At 48.2% G+C, this 25387-nt stretch overlaps 1 protein-coding gene across 1 annotated transcript in view; it reads right to left on the bottom strand.

Moving 5' to 3' along the window:
• The window catches only part of LOC8038485 (zinc finger MYND domain-containing protein 11), a 104203-nt gene that overhangs the window by 5585 nt on the left and 73231 nt on the right, over positions 1-25387 (bottom strand). The window contains exons 4-12 of the mRNA XM_042293116.1: positions 19910-20056; positions 15406-15501; positions 13997-14180; positions 10985-11240; positions 7043-7234; positions 6110-6278; positions 3540-3635; positions 1790-1933; positions 1066-1239 (exon numbers count right to left, since the gene is read on the bottom strand). Coding sequence (XP_042149050.1) covers positions 1066-1239; positions 1790-1933; positions 3540-3635; positions 6110-6278; positions 7043-7234; positions 10985-11240; positions 13997-14180; positions 15406-15501; positions 19910-20056 — 1458 coding nt within the window. The remainder of the gene's footprint in view (positions 1-1065; positions 1240-1789; positions 1934-3539; positions 3636-6109; positions 6279-7042; positions 7235-10984; positions 11241-13996; positions 14181-15405; positions 15502-19909; positions 20057-25387) is intronic.

Below are 25387 nucleotides of genomic sequence, written 5' to 3'. Positions count from 1 at the left end.
TAATGAGTGATTTAGAATTAAAAAGCCCTAGTAAAAGACACTACGTCGTTTGCGAAAAATGGGATATATATTTTTAAATCTAATTTTAAACACGAGCGGAAATCGAAACCGAAACTTCGGCTCTGTCCGGCAACATTGGCCTCGGGCCGCCAAGTACATGGCCATCACGTGGTACGAGATGTCACGTGATCCTCGACCCAACGACGGGCGGGATGGGGGCGGGCGTGCGGCAGGCGCGAGTGTCGTCTGCACCGCACTGTTCGCCACGTTTTGGTGTTTACGGCATTCGACGACGTCTGCACAACTGCGGCATAAGTCTGCGACTCTGCGCACGTGGTGTCCATAGTGTGGACAAAACTCCGAGAGGCAATAATCACAAACGGTGAGACGACGACGGTGGTTGTGACGCGGAAGACGGCGGTAACGGCGGGACCACAGCGGGCGGTTGGTCTGCTCCCAAGAAGTGCGCTGCGCAGGCGCGTACGCCAATCACGTGGACACCGCTGAGCGCCGAGAGGCAACGTTGCTGATGTCATGCGCTACGCTCGATCGGAGAAGTAAAAACAAGCAAAAGGGGGCCATGATGATGACGTTTGGCTCAATGTTGGCTCCGCCCATGCCGTAGCCTTGACTGCGCTGTTGATTGCGCCTGAATTCGCCCGCTCGAGTCAGCCGATTTCGGCAACTTGGCGAGTTGCAAAGTTTGCCGGACCGTTTAAGAAACATTTAGACAGAACTGCGTCGTAATATTTGATGTGTGGTCTTCCTAGGCGATACTGAAGAGGACTGCATTGTTTTTTCAAAACCAAAAATGAAGCAGAGTCGCCCTTTAAATGAGAATTTTCTAGCACTGTAATAGTTTCAATAACAACAGAAGAAAAGAAGACGGCGATGGCTTGTTGAGCTAACATTGTCGCGGAGCATACACGTCAAGTAGAATGTTCAGTTACGGAAAGCCACGGAAATGTTTCCATATCCTCCCAGAGATGTAGCGATTGATTTCCTGTCAAGCACAGCGCTCAGCTTTTGCCACGACGTTCTGCCTCCCCCTCTCCCCCCACTTACCCACTGCTTCTTCTTGGTGTCGGAGATCTCCTGCCGGTGGCGCTCCTCCAGCGCAGCCAGCTCCTGCTCGTGGGCGTCCCTGTCCCGCAGCTTGTGCTGCTCCAGCTCCTCCCGCATGCGCTCCAGGACAGAGCCCACCTCCTTCAGCTTCTCCGCCTCGCACTGCTTGCGCACCTGTAAGCACGCCAGCACCAGGGCTCCCATTCAGTTGTTCCAGGAAGGAAAGCTCAGACTTTCAAGACAGATCTCTACGTAGAACAATTATCAAATTTATGGCATTTATAGGGTGACCTTTTAGCCCTTTCCTGTTCGTTGGATGTAGCCACGATGGTGATGTCGCGCTGGTGACATGATTTGTGTTTGAAAGGCTCACCGTGCTGATGTCACAGTGCTTACTGGAAGTTATTGGCATAATGATTGTCACACGACACCATCATGCCACATTACACTGATGTCCTGCGACACCATGATATCACTTGAAACAGACGTCACAGTATCACATGACTTGACATCACGTCATGTGAGATTAGGTGACACCGTGGCATCATGTGATGCTCCGACATCACAAGACCTGACATCACATCACATGGTATAAAGTCACGAACCAGATGCTTTTCTGGTAGTCACATGACAAAGTGATTTCACTGAAGACCTATAAGCGCCATGCATTTAGAGCGCCTTTGGAATATAACCAAGAGACAAGCAGATTTTCCACAGAACACACCTTTTCTTCGATCTCTTGGGCAAGGCGCTCTCTGTCACGTGCGTGCTTGGCCTCCAGCTCTTCTCGGAGGTCCTTGGAACTCAGCTGGTGCCTGGCCTCGCAGTCGCACCGGGCCTCTTCCCCTGCTGCCTTGCTCACCAGCATCTGGGCACACCGGTCCACACAAAAACTTCAGTCTCGTCTCAAGGCCACTCCCAGAACGAGCAGCCCACGGACACACCTCGCAATGATCCTTTCAGCTGCAAACTAACGACTGGAATATTCATGCAAGCACACCAGGAAGCAGACGTCGGCGTCGTCTGCTTTTGAGCTTGTCTGCTTTCGAGTCTGCTGCAGACGATAGTGTCGCCTGCGTCACGAGCCCGACTCTCGGGTGACCAGGTCGTCTGCTTCGAAGCCCGCCGTTGAGAATGTTGAGGATGTTCTAATTTCTCTTGAGAATAGCGCTACGCCTTAAACTTTCACAAGGATAAACACACCACTAAAATACACCTTTGATAAAACTTTGAGCTCGTCGTGTTGGCTAGCCGCTCGGTTCCAGACACCCTACACATTTCCAAACATTTAAAATTCCAATACATAAAAAATTATGCAGATTGGTTCCAGCTGAAAAACAATTTGATTCAGAAGGTCTGAAACCGCGTATAGTATTACATTCAAATAACTCCAGCTAAAAAAAACAACAATTGAACTTAATTTCCATATACTTTGTCAATTGGGAGTGTGGACTCACAGATGTTTAAACTGTACAATACTATGCACTTACACTATATTTAGATTATTCGCACTCCATCGCCTGATCTTCTTGTGAGTGCTGATTCTGGAGCTTAGTGCAGAGCAGGTGCAATTGGCAACGGTTATGATTTAAACAATGCAACTTTCTGAGCTTTAGGCATGACATCATGAAGCTCAGGCAACATTGTTTTGCTGGGTCACAGACTGTTAAAACATTTCTGATGAAAGTAAAAGCATTTCTCGCGATTTCAGACGAAGCTTCGGATAACTGGCAACAATGATTGTGAGCATCAAGATGGCCAAACTGTCGTTGCTCGGAGGCGTACCTTACTTAGTGGCTCTAGTTTATCTCCATTGGTTCCAGATAAAAAAAAGCCAATTAGACCTAATGGTTATTTTTAATGGCCACCTCAATTGCTCCCAAATAAAGCTATCTGTGACGAAAAACTAGCTGTCTCTTTACAATTTCCCACAGGTGATTTAAATGCATAGCATTGCCTTTGCTTGCATCCGTCTGAAACCGGCTAGTCGCGCACATTACACATTGCACCAAACAAATTTTGTGTGAGCTGGCACTCGAACTGCCGGTCGGCTGCCGTGTAATGGCGGCTGGCTTCCTGTTGCTGCTTGACACGGCGCTCTCATTTTGCAGTTGCGTCCGTGCTCCTCCCTCTTCATCTTGCTGTGCCCACCATTCTGGGTACAACGAAGCCTAACAAAAAGTCCGCAAGCGAGAGCCTTCGTAATCCGCTTTGCTGCCGCCAAGCGCACTCAGGAAAGTCTCCGCCTCAAAAGCAATCGCAACTTGCATACTTCACATGCAACAGGTGACTTTGTGCTTAGCGCTGCACACTCGAGGCTACACCCTACGCTCAACAACAAAAGCAAGAAGAGCTTACCCCGTAAATGCTACGCATTTATAACCCTCGTGATCTAGTCTTTGGGAGACTGTGAAAGAACTCGAGCTATGTGAAGCACAGTTTGCGAGTTTCCTGCAGAGAAAGAATGGCCAGACCTTCTTGTGCGTCTGCGTCGACGTGGACACTCTGCAGCTGGGAGATTCCTGGCAGGACGAGGACACGACGTTGTGGTCTTCCGACGAAGATTCGTCCTGCGCCAAAGCGGTACGTTTCACCCTCCAGGAAGTTTTCGTGTGGACATTACAACAAAGTAATGTGGAGCGGTCAACCACGCTTGCCATTTTGCTTTGGATTCCCATGGCGAGAGCATACGACGCCCACAAGGAACTATGGAGATGTGCGAATATTTGAAACCCCGAATATTTTGGGAAGGATTCGATTCGTAGCACACTTTTTGCTGCTCCAGGTTTTCATGATTTCGAATATTTAAAAGTTAGATATAATGTCTTCAGAATTCTCCAATGTCTTGCAACAAGCTTGACCGCCTCGCCCCAGCACACTAGTGTAAAGTTTTACTGCTTTGCACCGGAGCATGTGTATCAAGCTTCAACGCGTGCCACACTTCACTGTGTTGCATCGGCTGACATGGCACACATGTCGATTGGTTCAATGGGCTCAGAAATCTTGCTCGCTATTGATAGTCAACCTTCTTTGGTTACAACATTGAACCTCTGATCTTACGAAAGAGTGTAAAAGAAAAAGTCACAAACGATATTAAAATAAATAAGGTAGCCACTGCTCAGCTTTCCCCGTTACGTTATGTTTTACCCAAATCGCCTTATCGGGGGCTTTTCCTTATTTTGCCCGCAATCAAGCTGTATTTTTTTTGTGTGGTATACTTTCTGAAAGAAATATTCAAGCTTTGATTTATTTCAGTGACCACGCTCAATTCACATTAAATGTAACACATCTATGTTCTAAGATATTCTAATATTTTCACTCAATTCTTAATTTTCATATTCATTTTGCGGGGAAAAGCTTCATCTCCGCACGGTAACATTAACGCTCCCCTCCAGCCAAGATGCTAAGGCACAATTAATCTGTGCCATAACAAAAACTTAAGCCAGGCAATAAAGGTAATTCACCAAGTGCATTATTAAACGAGGTGGCAAATACCAGGCACACGAAAACTATCCTGCAAAAAAATAAAAAGAATTTTCTAGCAGAGGATTACGCCATTTCTAGGCATGAATGGCCTACTGTTTCCTTTTTTTAATTTGGCTTCAAAAAAGTTGCAGGTGTAGACTTTTTTTTTGTTGTTGTTGTTTCATTCAAAACCACAAACATTAGAAGGCCCTCCTTAAATTCTTAGGAGCAACTGTTATATGAGCATATATGGGATGGTGTTGGACAAAAACCTACATTATTTGCAACCTGTAAGCACAAGTATTCGGGTATTAACATTCTTTTTCTCGCAGTACCGCACCAGTGTAATAAACCACACACTTGACTTCGCAAAAAAAAATGTAAAAATAGACTATTTTTGTATCGGGGACAGTGGCAATACTGAACGATATACCCAGGTGTACAGAGCACCCCAGGTGTACATAGCACAACACTGTTAATGCAAATGAGCAATTGCCGTTTTATAATTGTTTTTCTTAAAATTAAAGGTTGTATTAAAAGTAATAGTGTGGTGAAAGTGCACATTTAAGACATTAATCTAAGCGGTAAAGCTAATTGTTACCAGCCAATACCCTTTTTCAAACTAAAATAGAAAAAAGTGGCAATGTTATGTTTGCACTAACTTTGGCGATCAGCGTCAACTCCCAACTGCAAGGTCAAGCCGTCGCAGAGTACAACGAAGAAATGAAACCCCAATTTAGTTTGACGCACCACACGGGAAAGGGTACGGACACTGGGTCAAATCTGCGTGGGCGGAAGCCCATGGAGTTTAAAGCTTGCACCACAAGTCTCTCCCGTTCTGCACATCAACAGCGTGGACCACCCTTTGCCTTGCCTTCACCCCTCAGCCACTAATCACAAGCGTCACTCGTGCCGTCTGTTTAGGACCAGAAAGCATGCCCACGAGGTTAACTTGTGTTTCGGTTTTGAAGCTCTTTTGTGCTCTCCAGCAGTAGGCCATGCTACCGTTATTGCTCCACCCCTTCAGGTTATTTTGTTGTTTGTTTCAAATCTTCACCGAGAGAGGCGTGCTACTCTCCTAGGAATGTCTGACATCTGCAAGAGCAAATGTGACGTGCCTCAGCACAGAGGTCTGCTTTAGCTGATGAAGAAGTACAGAAACTTGTTCCTAAGTGCTGAGCGCCCTACCACTTCCAACGATGAGTTGTGCAGCCTCTCTGAGGACTCTGAAACTTTATTTAAGATTGGTGATTCGCATCCAAATTGATGAAAGCATCCATTTGGCCTCCAGCAGTAATTCGCTGCTCTCTACTTTCCTGGATGTTTCCAGCAGCACCACACAGTGAAGAACTGCCGAATGGTTGCATCAGATGGTCAGGAATAGGTAGCGAGTGCAACAAGCAACATCTTGGGGCCAAGCTTATGCTTCCTTTAATTTTTGTGCAAATTGCCACTTCGAAATGATGTTTTGTGGTATGTTTTACGAAGAAATACAAAACATATTACTTTAATGGTTACGGCCAGCTGGCAAGAGAACCCGGCCAACTGTGTCCAACGAACAAAAGAACCATAGGCACACCTTCAGGCGTGCCATCTTGGCAAGTGAGGATGACGAAGGTGTTTCTTCATCCTCGGACACTTCTTCCCCCTCCCCCTCCTCTTCCTCCTCCTCCTCATGGTCGTCCTCCGAAGACGACGAGGAAGAGCTCGGCTGCGGGACCACGACGCGCCGAGGCCGCCCTCGGCCCCTGCGACGAACGACGGAAGGCGCAAAGGCACAGCTCCGTAAATACGACATCCCCAGTACAGTTGAACCTCGTAAAGACTGGTTCACACATTTGCGTTTGACTGTGATCAACTGTGTTGGAACCGCCACGGCAAGAGAACACGCTGCCTCCATCTATCACATAGCCCCGGAACAGGGTCCGATCTGCACATATTTCCCGATTATTCCTCGCATTATTCTTTCCCCACGGACAAAAATTCTGACAGTGTACAGCGTGCTGTACTCGCAGATTGTGCATGTATTAAATAATAATTCTAACAAACAATTCTGAAATATTTCTGACTACAATTCTGAGAATGTTTAGTGTCCTGTATTCACAAATATAGTGCATATACTATTGGTCTGACAAACAGTGCAAAACCTTACTTCAGTTATTCTCTAGTGGTCATCAGTCTAGTTATACGAAGGAGTGAAGAGTTTCCGGTGCTATCTGATAGGTGGCAACAGTGTACTCTGGCAGTCACAAGCTTTCGTAACGCAGTCAGTTCCACTAAAACGCCAATCTGTCCGCCAGCCTTCATGGCGAACACCGATCAAGCATACGACTTTTGCCGAGAGACATAATGGGAACACGCAAACCTGAATGCTCGCCAGTGCTAGCTCCAGCATGATGCCTCTAAGCAAGAGCTCGATACGGCATCGAAGCAGGCTGTTGATATTGTATTTCTTCTATCGCTACGACACGATAGTTTACGTGTCCCAACTGCAAAGATTTAGATCACCAACCGTTTGGCCTTGACCGGCGAGTGTCTCGCAGGGGAGCTGCAGTCTCCGGAGGTGCCCCTGGACCGGTGCTCGAGCAGTTGCTGGTGCCTCTTCAACTCCTCCAGAGCCTTGTTGAGTGCCGTGGTGCGCTTTGCCGCAATCTGCTTCAGGCTTGTGCCGATGGGCTTGATGTTGGACCGGTCTACTAGGGCTCTGCACGCACAATTCGAGCGGATGCAAAGCAAAATGAGTACAAAAACGGGTTAACGTTCTGAGGCTTGGAGCGCGTGAAGCAAAAGCTCGAGCTGCAGAACTTCGGGACCTTGGATTCGGTCCCACTGCCTATTATCAGGATGTACAAAGCACTGGCATACACCTGTGTATTCTTGCATAGTGCACTTAAGGACCCCAGGTCAGGCTGCACATCTACAGCGGCAACATCAGATGCCTTTGGGACAAACTAACTTCAGCCGTCTGAATATTCGTACAGCAAACCTGACTTTTGTTTTACGTGGGCACTACATTTTGGCACCGGCTTGTGCTCAGGTCTATGTCAGCATGATCAATGACCCAGTGAATTTGTACACCGGGTCGAAGCAGGCAAAACAAAATTTCGAGAATCGGAGTAAAGCTCGCATAACGCAGTGCCAAATTTTCCGAAATTCATAGTCAGTTTTTAAAGCCTCAAGCTGGGTTACTCTTGATTTGGTTAAAACATTCCAAAGAAATAGGCAGCTATAATCAAGTTCTGTTGCAACCTATTTTTGCAGAGTTCCTCGACTAACTACTTTTAGACCTAGTTTTCCGGGAACTGGCTCTAAAAGTCTTGTCCAGACCTTCTAAAGATATATTTTCCTGTTAGTTCCTTGCAGTACTATTGCGAAGACAAGACAAAGAGCATGGAGATAATTTCTCGCTTCTGCATTAAGCAATGAATTTAAAAGCATGGTGAACCGAAATTTGGATTTGAAAAGAACAATGCAGGAGATGTAGGCGGGGACGCTACAATCCCTACAACACAACTCGTAAGGCGATATCTCGAATGCACGGCCGTATTTTTGGAAAAAGAGGTTGAAATTGAACGAGACCGACGACGCGCGTGACGCCAAGATATCTCGTTTCCTCCTCTCTTCGCTTCGCCCCCTCAAAGCGGCGAGGCGGAGAAGACGTGAGGCCGTTCCCTCTCTTTCTCAGAAAAACAAGACGTAAACACATCTGTCAAATGCGCCTCCTTTTCTTGAAAAATATGGTCATCCGTTCGAGATATCGCTGTACAAGTGATGTTTTGGTGTTTGTAGCATCCCCTTGCACGCTTTTGCCGCCATGCTTTGTGGAATCCAGATTTCGGTTCAGCATCCCTTTAAATACAAAAAGTGACAAGAGCAGCAATCACCAGCCCATGAAGAAAGCTGTGTCTCCTCACGGCACGAAGACAGCACTCGTGGTCATGCCTCCCACGGATGTGAAACGTGCGCAACATGTGCAGTGGCACAAGAACAAGAGCACCAACTACTTTGTGAAACGAGTTGGCACCTTTTACAAGCCCCTCGATGCACCTATTATAAGCACTATTAATTGCCGCTGCTTCAAGAAGAGCTCTGCTACAGTGCCTGGAACGCGTCTTCAAGTGACATGTTTAGCGTGCTGTGCCGCTCATCCTTCTTAACTGGTTGCAAAGTGGCAGCAGGTTACATCATGGGAATCGGCGTGTCGTGCTGTCCAATGTCACGATTCTGGTGGTTGCTCGAAGAAGATTTGGCAAAAAATTAAAAATGAAAGACGTTTACAATTCCCTGTAATGCCGAATTAGAGCACAGCTATTGGGGACGAGGAGGGGAGGATACAGAGAGGAAGGTATGCTTGTCCTCCTCCTCCCCTCCCCCACCTCCCTCTCCCCCTCCTCCTCCTTTCTTCTTCTACCTTTCCCTCCTCCCTAACGTCACTTGTGAAGGTCATGTAAAAATCGTGACCACTGTGCCCTTCACGTGACCTTTACTGCGAAGGTCATGATCACGTGACGTCACTCGTGACCCTCCTGATGTCACGTGTGATGTCATTATGGGAAGCGTCCCATAATGTAACACGTGCTTACGCCGACGGCGATGCCACTCAAGCTGAAAACGGGTGCCTAAGAGCTGCGCCCTAATACAAGCTCGATCATGCTGACAAAGTCCGGTAAGCACAGATTGTGTAATAGTCCTTCCACTTATTGACGCTCGTCTGCAGAGCTCCTGGTGAAGGCTCCTCCTGTTGTTGCCGCTGCCGTTTCTCCATGTTCCCAATAAACTCGCACACGTTCTGCGGCCGTCTGCTTCGTAGACGCCGCAGCCACAATAGAAGAAGAGTAGGACATCTGAATGGGCACCGCCTACCGCCTCACCAGGTAGCACAAAGATTCACTCCCATTTCTGACACACGCTGTGAGATACCGCAGCACGACACAGAAGGCCTCAAAGCAAGTGACCGCGTGCTCACGCCTTCACGCGCCACGTTAATGAGTTTGCTTTTGCGTGCGAGAGAAATCACTGAATTGGTTAGATCAGCTGGTAAGCGCTTGACTCACAATCTCAAGGTAGCGTGTTCAAATCCTGCCGGGGACTTAATTCTTTCATATGATTTCGTATGGGAGTAGCGCTTTTCAGTGTCGGTTTTTCGTTACAGCCACACATTACACCCAAACATTATGGATTTCCACAAAGATTGGCTCATAAAACAAATTCTGTGATAAAAAGGACAAGCGAAGGCAAGTGTCCCTGTCTTTGTGACGCCCTAATGCACGGCTGCTGCAGTTTCTATGATCGCCACACTGGAGATCGACCTACAGCAAAACGGGTGTCTTCAGCCCCACCTCCCGCTAGGATCATGGCAAGCAAAAGCCTGATGCAATGGCATCATTGCACAAAAATCGAGAAACCACACGGAAATGAGAATGTGGCAAACACACCTGTCGGAGGGACGTTCCGGACATTATAGTTGCACCCCACGCTCCCACGGGCGTGGCAGGCACGGATGGGCTATAGACCCACTGAACAAGCTATGCTTACAGCCTCAGCAATATATCCTGTTGTCTTACGGGTGCCGCCATTTTGGTGCCTAGTGCAGAACGAGCTTGACTCGCAATCGAGTTGAAAATGCGACTTTCTGAGCTAGGGGTATGGTGTCAAAAAGCTCAAGCGGGATCATCTTGTCATCTTCCCCCGTTGGAGATTATTTTAATGTTTTTAGAGGAAAAAAAAACGTGTTTCCAGCAATTTCAGATAAAACCTCGGATATCTGGCAACAATAATTTTAGCCCTTTCCGAGTTTGCTTTTTTTTTTTTTTTTTTCCATAAAGATGTACCCAGCGGTCTTGTTCAGTTTCTAAAGGGATAGCAATAGTCAATGAGCAGGTTTTTTTTGTTTTTTTCAACCGTCTAATGGGAGCACATACAGTGCTTGCAAGTTGTACGGGTTTAGATGCATCGAATGCAAATACTGAGGGCAAACAGTCGTCGCCTTTCTTCCCTTTGGTTTCATTTTGCTGCGTCCACTTCTGCGATGTCCCGGCTATCTCGGACTCCAAACTGGAGGTACTTTACAGAGCATCTCCATCTTAGGATGAGCTCTCATCCTCTCAATTCGATTCTAAGAAGCGTAATAATTTTGAATCGGAAGAGCCGGCAAACCAATTGCCACTGCAAGAGCAGCCAGTCTCACACATATCATGTGCAGGAAACGTCTAATATTGAAATTATAAAAAAACCCAGAAAGGTGAAACATGGCACAAATACAGTGTTTATAGTTTGCCAAAGACATAACGAACAGCAGCACCCCAGTGGTGCGCGCAGTTTTACGTTCCGGCGGGAACTTGCAAATGCATGACAATGACCGTCAAAGGGTTAAGCCAAGGGGGTTTGAGTATCACTACTCCTAAACGCAGCGTATCCAGCGGCTCTAGGACGGGCAAGGGAGGCCGGGAGTCACCTCTGGTGGTAGCCGCCGAAGAAGCGGACGTCGTAGCAGTGGTCGTCGATGCGGATGACCTTGGCCGGCCAGTAGGGGAAGCCCTTCTGCTTGGCGAAGACCAGGTCGTGCGGCGGGTCGCATGGCTGACAGAACCAGAACTTGTCCCGCTTCTCATTGGACATGCGGTAGCAGGCGCTGCACTGGCGGATCTCGCCCAGGTCGTAGCTGCAGTCCCGCAGCATCTGCCGGGCCATGTCGGCCATGCAACTGTGGACTGCGAGGACGGGGGGGGGGGGGGGGGGGGGCGCTGGTCACTCCTCGGGACCGCATTCGAGAGGACGCCTGTCCTACTCAAAGTTTTTAGAGAGACGTCTGTGTTGTCTTCTATCTCCCTCTTTCATTGTCATAATTTAGAGATTAACACACTCAACCATCCAGAATACAGTGCAATCCACTTATAACAATACAACGTATAACGATGTACCGCTTATAACAATCAGTTTCTAGAGTTTCTAGACTGGAAATAATCAGTTTCTAGTCCAGATACAACAATAATCAGTGATAACGATTGAAATTTTGGGTTTTCTCAGTATCATTAAAAGTGGGTTGCACTGTAATATTATGCAGGGGGATCGTTTTATTTCCAACAGATTTGAATGCGAAAGCATTAAAGGGACCATGAAATGATTTTAAAATCGAGTTTCATCCACCGCACGTCGTAAAAGGTGTGAAAAGAAACACTAAAACACAAAAATAGGGAGCCAAAAAAAATTATTTGCTATAGAGCTTTTAAAAGAAAACTGGACTCTTTTGCACTTTCCTTCCTTCGCCTGTTCACTACGATGCATCCGCGGAAATGGAGCACGTCAGCCAAATCCAGGTCGCCTATTGGGTAAGAGCCTACCTCACCAGCACCGCGATCGTAAACAATAAATAGCCGGCGAATGTATCCTAAAAGTTTTGTTAAATAATATTCAGATCCACATTTTGTAGCATAATTAGAGATGTGTGGTGAAAATTGCCAAATTTGATAATGCTGAGAGCCAAGCGCCATCTATCGTGTGGTAAACGAAGCAACTACTGCGTGTGCGCAGTAGGGCAGGGCCGACAGTTACTTGGGTGGCGGCGGTGGCGGCTACCGACGAACGTTTATTTTCTTTGTTTTCCTTCCTCTCAAGACTCTGACTGACTGAACGTTTATTTTTCTACGTGTTCTTCCCGCGCGTGCCGACTTCAAGCAGCAAGAAAACAGTACTTAAAACAGACCACGACGAACAAGAATGCTGGATCCACCGACTCCGACAAAGCGAGCTGCTCAGAATATAGGCCTAGCAGGCATTCCGACTCGGCGCTGCGTTGCTTCGTCGCAAGACCGTCTGCCTACGACCGGCTGGCGTGCTAAATGGAATATGCCCGCGCGACCCTTGTGGACCCTTCCCGTATTATAGTTTGATCACTGACCTCAATTCTAGATTAAGAGGTGAGGTCAATCTCTTCCCCTTGTTTTCCGAGGCAGTGTTGACGAACACTCGTCGAAAAGGGACTCTCGTCGATTCTATCTTCTTGTTTTGTGTGATATAGAGCCGAAATAAACGCCGTATGGATTACCTTCGTAACACGGTATGTACACTTTGTTATTGGTATGCCATTTTTATTCTGACAGACTGCACGTCACTGTCGAGCTATAACAGTTCGTGGGAGGTATACGTACAACCCCGGTCCAATTTTTCTTTGCCGAGTGTCGCGTCAGTATCGAGTTGCAATCGTAAAAGAATGGTGCCGAAGCGCTTACAAACAGCGCGAATACAGCACTTCCATCAAGCGCGCGCGTCCGCTCCGAGTGTAAACAGGTATTTACGTGGCTCTTGCTGACACTCGTAGTTCAAACGTATCTTTTCTTTTTTAACGTCGGCTCGCTCCTGCATCTCCGAGGCCGCGAAAAACGCCATCTACGTCGCTTTGCAAACGACTGACACGGGCCGGCCCTTCTGCCAACAATGACAGGGTGGTTCTGGAGTCTTCACCGGAAGACTCGCTGCACTTCCCAACAGGCATACCGGCGTATGGGACTAGTCCCATGCTGTCGCTGTAGCGCAACATATCTCATTGAATTTCGCTCAGCTGCGATGCGGCGATGAGAGGCGCCGATTCAGGAAATACGTCGGTGACATCAGCGCAGTAAAACCTACCGGCGCACCCCAACTCGTTGCCGCTAACACTCCCATTCTCCTACTGCCGAGAGAACTTCCGGTTCCGGAAACGGCCTACGTCACGGCTTGTTTTGCGGTCAGTTGGAGAGAATGAAAAAGTCGATATTTCAATAATATTTTGTGTAGAAGTTAATAAACCGAGACGAAAACGGATGCTTGTTCGGCATTCAGTGAACATTGACGGTTTAATGTAAAAGTTATCTGGAAAAAGTAAAAAGGTCATTTCATGGTCCCTTTAACTGTCCCATGGAGAGAACCAGTGTTATCAGATTTTGAAGCCGTGCCAAACGGCACCCAAATTCCCGTCCCATAAAGCGAAGCCTGTATTCTGTAGCATCCACCCCATTGGCTGGCACGTGGCATAGTTCCAAGAAATGCCACCCTACAGAGAAGCCCTCTGGGGCAGCGGCCCGACAGCCGGCATGAGGGAGCGGCCGGCCGCAGAGACTGGCCGGGCAGATTATAGAGAGTATGTACGGCCGAGCTCAGCGTGGCGTGCAGCTTCTAGGAATAATATGCTACGTATACAAATGCTTTTGCATTCCGACACGTTAGCAGTCTTAAGTGTCTTTGCAGTTTTTTGTTGTTTTTCTTCAATGCAGACTGTGTTTCAGGGCCGGCTTCAAAGTCTGGGGCATCCAGAAAGATTGTAACACAAAAGATGACAACACAGCCAGCTGTCATTGCAGAAATAACTTGGTCCCTTAGCAAGAAATGAATTGACGCACAACACAGGACAAAGTGGAGAGACAAAGGGGCAGAGGACAAAGTGGACAGAGGAAAAAGCGGCAAGGGACAAAGTGGGGAAAGTGGCACTCACTGCCGTAAAAAATGACGACGTTGTGAACGATGGTCTGGGCGTCCGCCCGGAATTCCTCGAGCCCCATGTAGTCGCCGTTGCGTGTCTTCTCCTCCATGGTGACCAGGTCCATTTTCTGGTAGATGAGCTGGTTCTGCTTCCAAGTGTCTGCTTCCGTCGAAAGCAGGCGGTGCAGCTCCTTCGTCTGCAATGCCAGGCGGGCCCCATTTTATCTTTACTTACCATGTCCAGAATGTGTGTTGCACCATCATCTCTCAGACAACAAGGCCATGGTGCTAAATCTTCTACATATATCCCTTATCAGAGGCCAGCGTAGAATGAAAATTGGAAACGAGCGCTGTATCGGTGTTTGGCTGGGTCTCTTGTTCGATCGGAAACCAAAAGCTGGTCCGGCACTCGAGTCCAATCTCTTGTGTGCCCGTTGAATGTAACAAATCCAGCACTACGTTCTTGTCATCTATAGTCCGTTGCAACCTAAGAACAAAGGGCGAGGGTAAGACGGGCCAGCGAGGAGGAAGCAGACGGAACGATGGAGAAGAGAGGGGGAAACGTCCTCCTTTCTTTAGCGTTCCGTCTGCTTCCTCCTACCCAGCCCGTCTTACCCTCGCCCTTCGTTCTTAGGTTGTAACGGACTATAGGAAGCGTTCGTCTTGCCGTAACATTTGAGGCTAACTGTGGTATGAAAACAGTGGAGTGGGCCCCATCTCTATGCATATAAAGTTTGGGGAACTTAAAACTAACCGTAGCTGACATGACCTGAGGATAAGTTCTTCAAAGGACAAGGAGAAGTGCATTAATTACAGCATTTGGCACCAGCAACGTGACGATTCTTTGACATTCGACTCGAAAATGTTCAGCCAGAAACACTAGGTATTTTGCTGACCGGAAGTCTACACTAGGCAATGTGCCTAATAAGTCATGCTCCCTACGAACTTCCTGGTCAAGCAGACTGATTACGAGCATTGGCAATTGGTATGTCAGATCATTAGCTTATGGCATGCAATTTTCTCTGCCCCCTTGTTGTTCTCCCTTGCACTATAATTGAGATGCAGCAGATATTATGTCACTGATGCAAACTTGCAAATACTAATTGCAAATAACTGTCTGCTATTTGCCAGGCTGATGGAAAGCTTTGCAACTTCAAATATTTTAAATTTTTACTTGGAATTTCAGATTATAAATAAGAAATGGAATATTTACACACATTATTTCACATCTACACGGTTTCCTTCGAGATAGTAATGTCCTACAGTACCATGTTTCTGCATCACATTGTGTTCGTCCAATGAGGCGCCATGTCTACCAGGAATAGCATTTTCCGATTCCTCTTTTTGTTTGGCCTAGGCTCATGCCTACTGTATCCCTCGGGGGTTTAACCCTGTCAAAAAGAGAGAATGCGGCCAACATACCGTGCATGTCTTGTCCTTGAGTCGAACACAGGTGTAGCCAAGGAGCATGTTCAAGTCCTCTGCCTTCAGCTTCAACTCATCCTTTTCCTGCAGTAGCTGCAACACAGAAATGTTTGCTCGTATCGACAGTGTGTGCCAAACAAATATTTTTTGAAGCTGCACCCATCAGATGAATCTGTTTGTCATCAAAGGTTGTGACTCCATCCGGAGATCATGCCGGTAGACGCAACGAAATGCAAAAGTTTAAATGGGCTAACAGAATTGATAATGGCAAGCCACTTCCAAAATTCTCAGCGAGATGACGTCATTCATTTAAAGCTTACACTTAAGGTGAATTCTTGTCTCTCACTGTTACCTTTAGGAAGTTTTATGTACTTCTAAGATATTAATTGTTTTATTTTATTTCACAGTGATTCTGTGAGGACCAAACCCCTCTGGCAGAAGGGAAAAAATATAAAACAAAGCACACAAACATGTATCGATCCACATGACAGCACCAGCCCAGAATCTTTATAAAAATGAATAATGGGCTATGTGCTTTGTTCACCATGATTAAGAAAGGAAGTAGGTTCCAGCTGTTTTCTCTGCTCCAACTAAACTATCTGCATTGTGCAAAAGAACTAATAGAAGCCCAGATGACTTAGCTGTGACAGAAGGGGCTTGCAAAAAGAAGGACGTGACAAAGTACCACAACTGTGTCGCTGCCGTCATTTATGAGATCCCCCTGTCATGCAGGAGGGTCTATGTTGGCCACACGGGGAGATGCATCCACGATATAATCAGAGAACGCTCTGTGTCCACTAGGCAATCCCCGTCTGGCCACTTGGCCATACACTGTGATCGCTGTGATCGCTGTGAGTGTAACCCAAATATTAGTGAAACAAAATAGTGGGAAGCGGCGCAACAAAAATTGTGCGCGAAATTCTGGAGGCCTCTAACATTAAATCCCATGGCACCAATGCATGTATCAGTGCCCCCTCGCTATCCCTAACAAATAAGGAATATTCATATTTTAGAAAAAAATGTGTCACATAGCAAAACATGTTAGTTTTCAGCACTTCTTTATCTGCATGGTGAATGTAAAATATTTCCCATGCACATGTGTATGTCAGCCTATGTTCGCATTTGTGTTTTTTTCAAATTAGAGTTTAGTTGAAAGTATGTCTCGTCCTGGGGGGGTCTGCATCTCTTCTTGTGTCAAAGAGCTTGTTATTGGGTTAGTTGGTGTTGACTGTATTGAACCATGGTTATAAGCGCTAAAAAGATGTACACAAGATAGAAGACAAACACGGGCGCTACTCTTAACTGTATTGGGAAAGGAAGGTGGAAGTACATATGTATATATCTGATACACTTATCGTCACCCAGGCTACTCATGCGCGAGATACAACAACATAAACCCGTTTGCATATATTTATCGAAAAAACGAATCTCAGCCTTATACAATGCTATAGACGTGTCGCTGACGCACTGGGGTCCCCTCTTCTTGATGAAATATGCTTCTTGCAGTTCGTGTGCTCTTTGAATTCTGCTTCTACCGAGAATCTTGGTATCGCCGAAGCGTGGCTCGCATTTGCAGGCTCTACAGTGCGGGGGCAAATGTGCCCCGTCATTTGTCTTTAAATTTTGTGCGTGTTCTCTTAAACGGTCGTTTGTGAATTCCCGTTTGTCCAACGTTGAACAAACGAGAAGAAACGGGAGTTTGCATGAAAAAAAAGTTGCTATGTAAGCTGCATCTTTGTATAAGTTGCCGTACAAGTCGCACCTCTTTTTGCACATGCTGCACGGCAAAACTGCATTGATAAGACCACACATCCAGGGGCGGATTTAGAGGGGGTGTCCGGATATCCTGACCCCCCTCTTGATTTCTGCTTGTGTAAATTTTAGGGCGTAAAACGAGGGAGAGGGGGAGGGGGTTCTTAAACATATGGTACGCTGACCAACACCTGACCCCCCCTCAGGAAATTCCTGCATCCGCCCCTGCACATATCTGTGTTGTGGTTGCAATATATGTGCAGGTGGGAGCCAGCTTCAATAATCTCACCAACAAATTAAGCGAAAAATATAACCCTTGTGGAAAATTTGTTTTCATGTGCCAGCCACCGCTATGGAGTGCTGCAGAGTATGGCGTACAGAGTAGCTGCAGCACCAGACATATTCCGCTAAGCTTCGGACCGTCTTTGGATTGCCGGAAGAGCAGGACATCGGTGGGTGCTCTACTATTTCTCCTTGCCGTTAATGTCGGCTTCATCTTGCTAAGGTTCATACTTATAAATCAATGTGCATAAGTCGCACTGTTTCGTAAGACACACCGATGGAAATTAGGAAAAAAAGATGCGACTTGCACACCGGAAAATAGAGCAATCGTGGAACGTGGTTAAAAATTGTGCACAAAGAGACAAGGACAAACGAAGAAGGAACGCAGAACACAGACAGGCACGTTCCTTCCTTGTTTGTCCTTGTCTCTTTGTGCATGATTTTAACCATGTTGAACGTTTACCAACTCGCCCAGCTTACTATTTTACTACAGCAATCGTGGCACTCAGCTAACTCTTTCCACAGAAAAGCTTTAATTCTCTGTTCATGTTAGCAAAGATCAAAGTGCACATAGATTACACCCAAATGTAAACACCAGAAGAGTATTTGCAGCCTCAACAAAATTACTGAGGCGCCAACAATCAGGTATATTTGACTGAGCTGGTTCTGTCGTTCGACAAAAATGTAACTCGACAAAGGTCCGACGCCTCATAAAGAGCCCGTGAAAAAAAAAAAAAGTTTTTTTAAACAGTCTGGTTGGGGCACGTGTGTCAAAAAAAATGAATTTTACGCGGAAAAAAATTTTTTAGAGCAATATTGGCGGCGAGATTTATTTGAAATTCTGTGTGCGAAGTCTACGACGTCACAGAATGGTCATTCACTCTTTCCACCTCAACGTGAAGGCGAAGCCGATTCACCTCTCCTCCACGCGCCCAAAATGCCGAGAGAGAAAACAAGTGGAAAGGAGGTGACTACCTGCTAAATCACGTCTCGCGCCATCAATATTGCCTTTAAAATTTTTCTTCGTTCGCCTAAAATAAATTTTTTGACATGCGTGTCCCGCCCAAACTGTTTAAAAGAAAACTTTTTTTTTTCTTTTCAGGGGCTTTTTAAAGTCATTTGGATGTACGATAGACCCTTTGCTAAGTTATGCAAGCACCAATGAGCATGTTGCAAGTTTAGTTACACGTGCTGCATACAGTGGCATCACTAGGGGGAACGAAGGGGGGGAACGAAGGGGGGGGGGGGGGGGGGGGGGGGGGGAGATAGCCTCAAGTACAGCTGGGCAGTGAAAATGGAGAAGGGGATGTCGCGACCCCACTCCCCACCGCCCATTGTTGCCCTTTCGTTTCAAGGATCGTTGGCTGAAACTAGGGGGGGGTGGGAAGGGGGTCGCGGTGGGCCACCGTTTTGGGTGCCGCCGACCCTAGTGATGCCACTGGCTGCACACACCGGCTTCCACAACAAAAGCTCTCATCAAGCAAATACCTGAAATAAATAGAAGTTTGCGTATATGCTCATAGTCTGTCACTTCCTATCTTTTTATAGACAAGGCGAGCATGTGCAACATCTATACCTACGTTTCCAGCATCCTCCTTGATGCTCGCATATTTCGGCACAAAGGTCTAGTACAGGGGTGGCCAAGCTGCGGCTCGCGAGCCGCATGCGGCTCTTCGCGTGTTAAAGTGCAGCTCGCGGCTCCCTCCCCTACACCCCGGCCTCCCTCCTGGCCACACGAGCACTTCCCCAAAAAGAGAAATGGAACGCCTTTTAAATCGAAAGACATGTAGCAGTTTGGTAGTCTTGAGCTACTGCTTGCTTCCTTGCGTACAGTCGGAATGGTTTTGGCTCAAATAGATTAAAAGTAGTTCGAACTACTTTCAATCTATCTGTATCAATTAAGTGTCGTTTATTGCTCTAGACAAAAAATTTGCCCCTCGTGGTTCTGTTCGTGGTTCTGTCTGAGGCTCTTGGACCGGGTCAGCCTGGCCACCCCTGGTCTAGTAGGTCGGTGGAGAGCTCATAATAATGCTCGCTGTTTTCATAGGTACGGAAATCAACGTGGGACGAGAGATGGATGTTGTACCCGTTCCCCGACCTGGGTAATGACATCTTTGCGGGAGGGTTGAATCGAATAAACACCACGACGAGGCAACACCTCCAAGATGGCAAAGCCATTGTGCTTAATTTTTGATGACACGTACGAGCCGCCTGCGCAGGGTGCAAAATCGGCATGATCAAGTGTTACGTCCGCAGGTGGATGGACCTCGTACACAAGTAACAGCTGAACTCTGACGCAGCACTGTTAAACAATCTGCGTCCAGCGCTGGGGTGCAGATTGTCGCCCCAGCGCTGTAATGTGTGACAGTCTAGCACTACAGCCTTCCTATCTAGATGATGTTAACGACAGAGACTTTGCGTCCCAGGGCAGCCGTCGCTCCCTGAGGCGGTTCGATGGCCCGCTCACCTGGCAGACAGAACAGACAAACTTCTCCTCGTTGGAAAGGTCCTCCTTGACACAGACAACATGGTACACCCGGTGGCAGGAAGTGCAGAGCAGCACGTCTCCGCCCCGGTGGCACTCGAAGCAGTACCAGTCATGTCCATCCCGTTCCTGCAAAGACCAATGCTACGTTTGCCTCCAAAGTTTCGTGCGTGCGCCTCCTATCAAACCTGAACATGAATAAAGCTATCTAAGTCCCGTCACGTCCCAAATAATGTTAGGTAGACTTCCCCTTTAAAGGGATACTGAACCGAAAATTCGAGTTCACAAAACAAGGCCGGGCGGATAGGCGGGAAGCTGCAAAACCAAGAAATATAATTCATACGGCGATATATCTAACGGATCGCCGCATTTTTTGGAAAAGAAGTGCGGCGATTGAACCCGACCGACGAGGCCGACGCGACAAGGCACGTCACGATTCCCATTCTCTCTCCTCCTCGCTACATCCCGTCAAGCTGGAGAACCGAAGCGAGGAGGAGAGAAGCGAGGCCGCTTCTCCTCATTCTCACATTCTCCCGGAGGACAGTTACGTCAAAGAACTCGCTTGATCGCGCCCTTCTTTTCCAAAAGTACGGCCATCCGTTTGAGATATCGATGTACGAGTGATGTTTTGGAGTTCATAGCGTCCCGTTCAACACTTCTGCAGCCTTAGTTTGCGAAATCCAAATTTCGGTTCAGTATCCCTTTAAGGGGGGACACTACCCAATAGGGTTAACCCTTTAACCTATGGCTTAATATGAATGAAATTTAGAGTATATACTGGAAGTTGTAAGGCAGAATGCAGTGCAAAGTTTCATCAGTGTACATGAAATGTAAAATAACTTGAAGCCATTTTTATCAGGAACACACCAACTTTGTTTAGGAAAACTATCGTTAGGAAACTAATGTAATACCGAACATCTTTCTACTTAGATCTGCAGCAGAATGCCTAGAGAGTGCAGCTGCAAAAAGAAAATCTCCAAAAAGGAATTTACTTCATGCTAACATCGCAGTGAAAAATCAAATAAATTTTGCCTTTTATGTCAAGCACAAAATCTGAACATCTTTTATAAAAGACATCCCCAAAGTCAAAAAACAATTCCATAGTTGCACTGCCCATAAAATTTCACTTAGGAAAAACAATAAGCGAGTCTTTCCTCTTGTCCCATTAAGAAATGATAGTTTTCCTAAAATGAAATTTATGCCAAAATGTGGAACGGAGGAAAATGTGCTCAAAGTGTTCCAACCCCTACCTTTTCTTTAGCTTTAATGGACAGAAAATAATTTATAAAAAATTAACTATATGGTGTAAACTAATGAAACTTTCTGGAAATACTCTCCAGGTGCTGGTGGATGTAAATATGACATTTTTCTAAATCAACTTTTTTTGCAGAGTGGAGTGGGTAAACTTTATTTTAGCCTGCAGTAAAATGCGCGCTTGCGCGCGCGCTCCGGACGGGGCCTACATCGTCTTCTGGGCGCTGGGTCCCTGCCGGGCCAGCGCCCCGATGACCTGCTGGACGGCCCAGAGTTGTTGTTCTTGATTATCGCTCCCTGCGGCTGCTTCAAGTCGCAGCGGGATGCTCCCAGACTTTGATTCTTCCGGGTACTTGATACAATCCCACAGCATATGTGCGAAGCCGGCCGTCTCCCTTCGGCAGACTCTGCACTTGTCTGTCGGGTGCGCCTCGGGATACATTCTATGCATCAGCAACGGGCTGGGGAGTGAGCCCGTCTGCAGCTGTCTAAATAAAACGGCTTGTTCTCGACTGAGCCCCGAGCAAGGTGGTGGGAGAGTTCTGCGAGCTAGGCGGAAAGCCTTGGTTATCTCGTTGTAGTCGGTCATTCGGTCCTTGGTGCTGAACCACAGCGGCCAGTCGGTCGAGGCGCGGTCCGTTAGCGCGCGCGCCTCGGCATGTGCTGTCTCGTTGTGGTTGGCGTTTCGATCCGACGCCTCGCCCGCGTGCGCGGGGAACCATTTGATTCTCACTTGTTTGCTGCCGCCGTCGTTCTTGGTTGACTGCAGTATGCGCACCGCTTCCTTCGATATCATGCTTTTGGCATAATTCCTCACCGCCTGCCTCGAGTCACACAGCACCGTGTGGCAGTCGCGGTCGGCGATGGCCAGGGCGATGGCTACCTCCTCCGCTTGTTCTGCCTTGGTGCATCTCGTGCTGGCGGTCGTGCGAACGGTGCCGGTCGCGTCGACGACAACTGTCGTGAAACCGTGTAGCTTGGCGTATTCAGCCGCGTCCACGTAGCGTGCGTGTCCGTCGGCCGCGTGCTGATCTATCAGGGCCCTGGCTCTCGCCGCTCTCCTCCCTTTGTTATACTCCGGGTGCATGTTCCTCGGTATAGAGTCCACTCTGATGTTGTTCCTGATCTCATCGGGGATGGGGAGCTGCGTCCGCTCCCTGCCTTGGTAGCCAACTCCCAGGTTGTCCAGGATTTTCCGGCCGGCCTTGGTCGTAGATAGTCTTTCGAGTTGAGCGTTGCGTTGGGCTTCCGCTATCTCCTCTAGCGTATTGTGCACCCCCAGCTGCAGGAGGCGGTTGGTGCTCGTTGTTTCGAACAGTCCCATTGCCGTCTTGAAGGCCCTACGGATGAGTATATTTATCTTGTTTCTCTCGCTCTTCTTCCACTTGTGGTAGGCCGCCACGTACGCTACGTGGCATATGACAAACGAGTGGATGAGTCTGATCAGGCTCTCTTCCCTCATTCCACTTTTCTTGGTCGTGACTCGCTTGAGTAGTCTCGTGGCGTTTGCCGCTTTCGCTATGAGCCGGGTGACAGTGTCACCGTTTCTGCCGTGCGTCTCGATCGTCATTCCTAAGATTCTGATCTTGGTGACTCTTGGGATCTCGTTTCCTTCTCTGCTCTTCACTTTGATTGCCTCGTAGTTTCTCGGGCTGCTCTTGGGTTTGCGGTGCTTGACGGGCGGGTATACAAGGAGCTCCGACTTGCTCGGCGAGCACCTGAGCCCCGTTCCGTCAAGGTGGTCTTCGATCGCGTCGACAGCCGCCTGTAGAGTGGATTCGATGTGGGCATCGCTGCCCCCTTCCACCCACAGCGTTATGTCGTCCGCGTATATCGTGTGTCGAACTTCCTTGATGTTTCCGAGCCTTTCGGCCACTCCTATCATCACCAGGTTGAAAAGCATCGGCGAGATGACTGATCCTTGAGGTGTGCCTGTGCTTCCCAGCTTCTTCTCTTGCGCTTGGAGATCCCCCGCTCTGAGCTCGGCAGTTCTGTCCGTGAGAAAATCTTTGATGTATTTGTATGATCTCTCTCCCATGTTGAGTTTCGAGACTTGGCATAGGATCGCCGAGTGCTTCACCTTGTCGAAGGCGCTCTGCAGATCGAGTCCCAATATCGCTTTGTTGTCGCTGGTGTTGCCGTCGATGATCTGGTGCTTGAGTTGAATCATTGCGTCTTGGGTACTGAGGTGCTGCCTGAAGCCGATGATCGTTTCCGGGTAGAGGTCCTCTTTCTCGAGGTATTCCTGCCACCTCTTGAGCAGGACGTGCTCCAGCACCTTGCCCATGCAAGACGTGAGCGATATGGGTCGGAGGTTGTCGGTGTCTGGTGGCTTGCCCGGCTTGGGGATCAGGATAGTCTTGGCCTTCTTCCACTGCGTCGGCAGCGTTCCCGTTTTCCAGCATTTGTTGTAGTAGCTCGTGAGACTTTCGATGGATTTGTCGTCGAGGTTCTTGAGTGCTTTGTTGGTGATGCGGTCGGGTCCGGCCGCCGACTTGCTGTTGAGGTCTTGCAGCGCCGTGCGAACCTCCTCTACGTCTATGTCTCTGTCAAGACGCTCGTTGCGTAGCCCCCCGTACGGCCCGTGGCACTCCGTTGGAGTAGTCGGCAGGTATCTGTCGCTGATGCGCTTCGTCACATGCTCGGCTCCGTGTTTAGTGACCTCTCGATGGATGAGTTTCGCCAGTCGGTCTCTTTGGTGTGACTTAGTCTTAGTTTTGTCGAGCAGATGCCTAAGCAAGTTCCACGTTTTCCCGTTATGCATCTGTCCGTCGGCGGCGTTGCATATCTCGTCCCATTGTTGGGCGCATAGCGTGCGACAGTATTCCTCGATTGTCCTGTTAAGTTCTGCGACTTTTTTCCGTAGCCTACGATTGAGGCGTAGCTTTTTCCATCTGTTGAGTATGGACTGCTTGGCCTCGATGAGGTGTGCCAGTCGGCTGTCCATTGTGTTCGTTTCGAGGTCTGTTTCTATGTTCTTGGTTGAGTTTTGAACGTCTTGAATGATCTTGTTGGTCCATGTTTCGATGTCATCAATTTCGGTCTCTTCTTCCGCCTCCTGATTTCTGTTATCTCTGAATGCGGTCCAATCGATCCACGTATGTTTCCTGACATTAGCACTGCTCTGCTCCGGTATGACGATTTCCACTATCATGTGGTCGCTGCCGAGGTCCATCCCCGTGTTCCTCCACGTGATCGTGATCGGTTCATTGTTCTTGACGAACGTGAGGTCAGGGGTGGTATCTCGGGACACGGAGTTGCCCATTCTCGTTGGGAGAGCCGGGTCGGTTATGAGTGTGTAGTCGAGCTCCGCCGCATCGTGGGATAGGTTTCTGCCTTTCGCATTACTCTTGACGTAGCCCCACGCCGGATCCATAGCATTAAAGTCGCCGCACGCGACCAGCGTGCTCTGGCCGGCCGTCGTGCTTGCCTTGTGAAGAATGGCTTTGAACCTCTGCAGTCTCTGCGATGGGTTACTGTAGATATTCAAAATGAAGATGCTGTTTTTTCTTTGCTTGGTCGGTATGAGTTCGGTGAGCGTGTGTTCGATCCTGACGTTGCTTAGTCGATGTTCGACGAAGGTGAGACCCTTCCTGACCAGGGTGCACAGACCTCTGCCGTCGGACGGGCCCGCGTGCACCCTGTAGCCGGGGAGGGACGGCTTTTCCGTTAGCGTTTCTTGGAGTAGGAGCACGTCGGGCTTGCGCGCAGCGTGCTCAATGTGTTGCTGGACAACTGCCCTTTTCTTGACTAAGCCGCGGCAGTTCCACTGCCACATCGTTATGCCTGTGGAGCTGGAGGCCATGATGGTCCTATTCGAAGTTCTCCGGGTTGCTGCGCTTGGTTGACTTGCTGCTGTAGGGGCCCGAACGTTGGGTTGCTTAGGGTTAGTTGCAAGCTCCTTTCCAGGTTATTGAGTCTGTTGACGTTCTCCGTTTGGAAGGCTTGGATGGCTTCCTTCATCGATTTGATCATATCCTCGAGGCTGCTGAGTTTCGCCTCGACATTGTTGTTGCTGCTGCCGGAGCTGCTGCTGCCGGAGCTGCAGCTGCTTACGTTTTTCGTGGTCTTACGCAATTCGAAGGCCCTTTTCTTCGGTGCCGGTGCTTTATCTCCGTCTGTCGTAGCTTCTTCGACCTTGTTGTTGTCGCTCGGGCAGGATCTTGGCTGTTCGATGGTGCATAAGACGTTGCGAATCTCCGCTAT

Source organism: Ixodes scapularis, unplaced genomic scaffold (assembly GCF_016920785.2).
Source record: "Ixodes scapularis isolate PalLabHiFi unplaced genomic scaffold, ASM1692078v2 PGA_scaffold44__24_contigs__length_19508400, whole genome shotgun sequence".
In the NCBI taxonomy this organism is placed as follows: domain Eukaryota; kingdom Metazoa; phylum Arthropoda; class Arachnida; order Ixodida; family Ixodidae; genus Ixodes; species Ixodes scapularis.
This window is presented reverse-complemented; position numbering and strand designations above follow the sequence as displayed.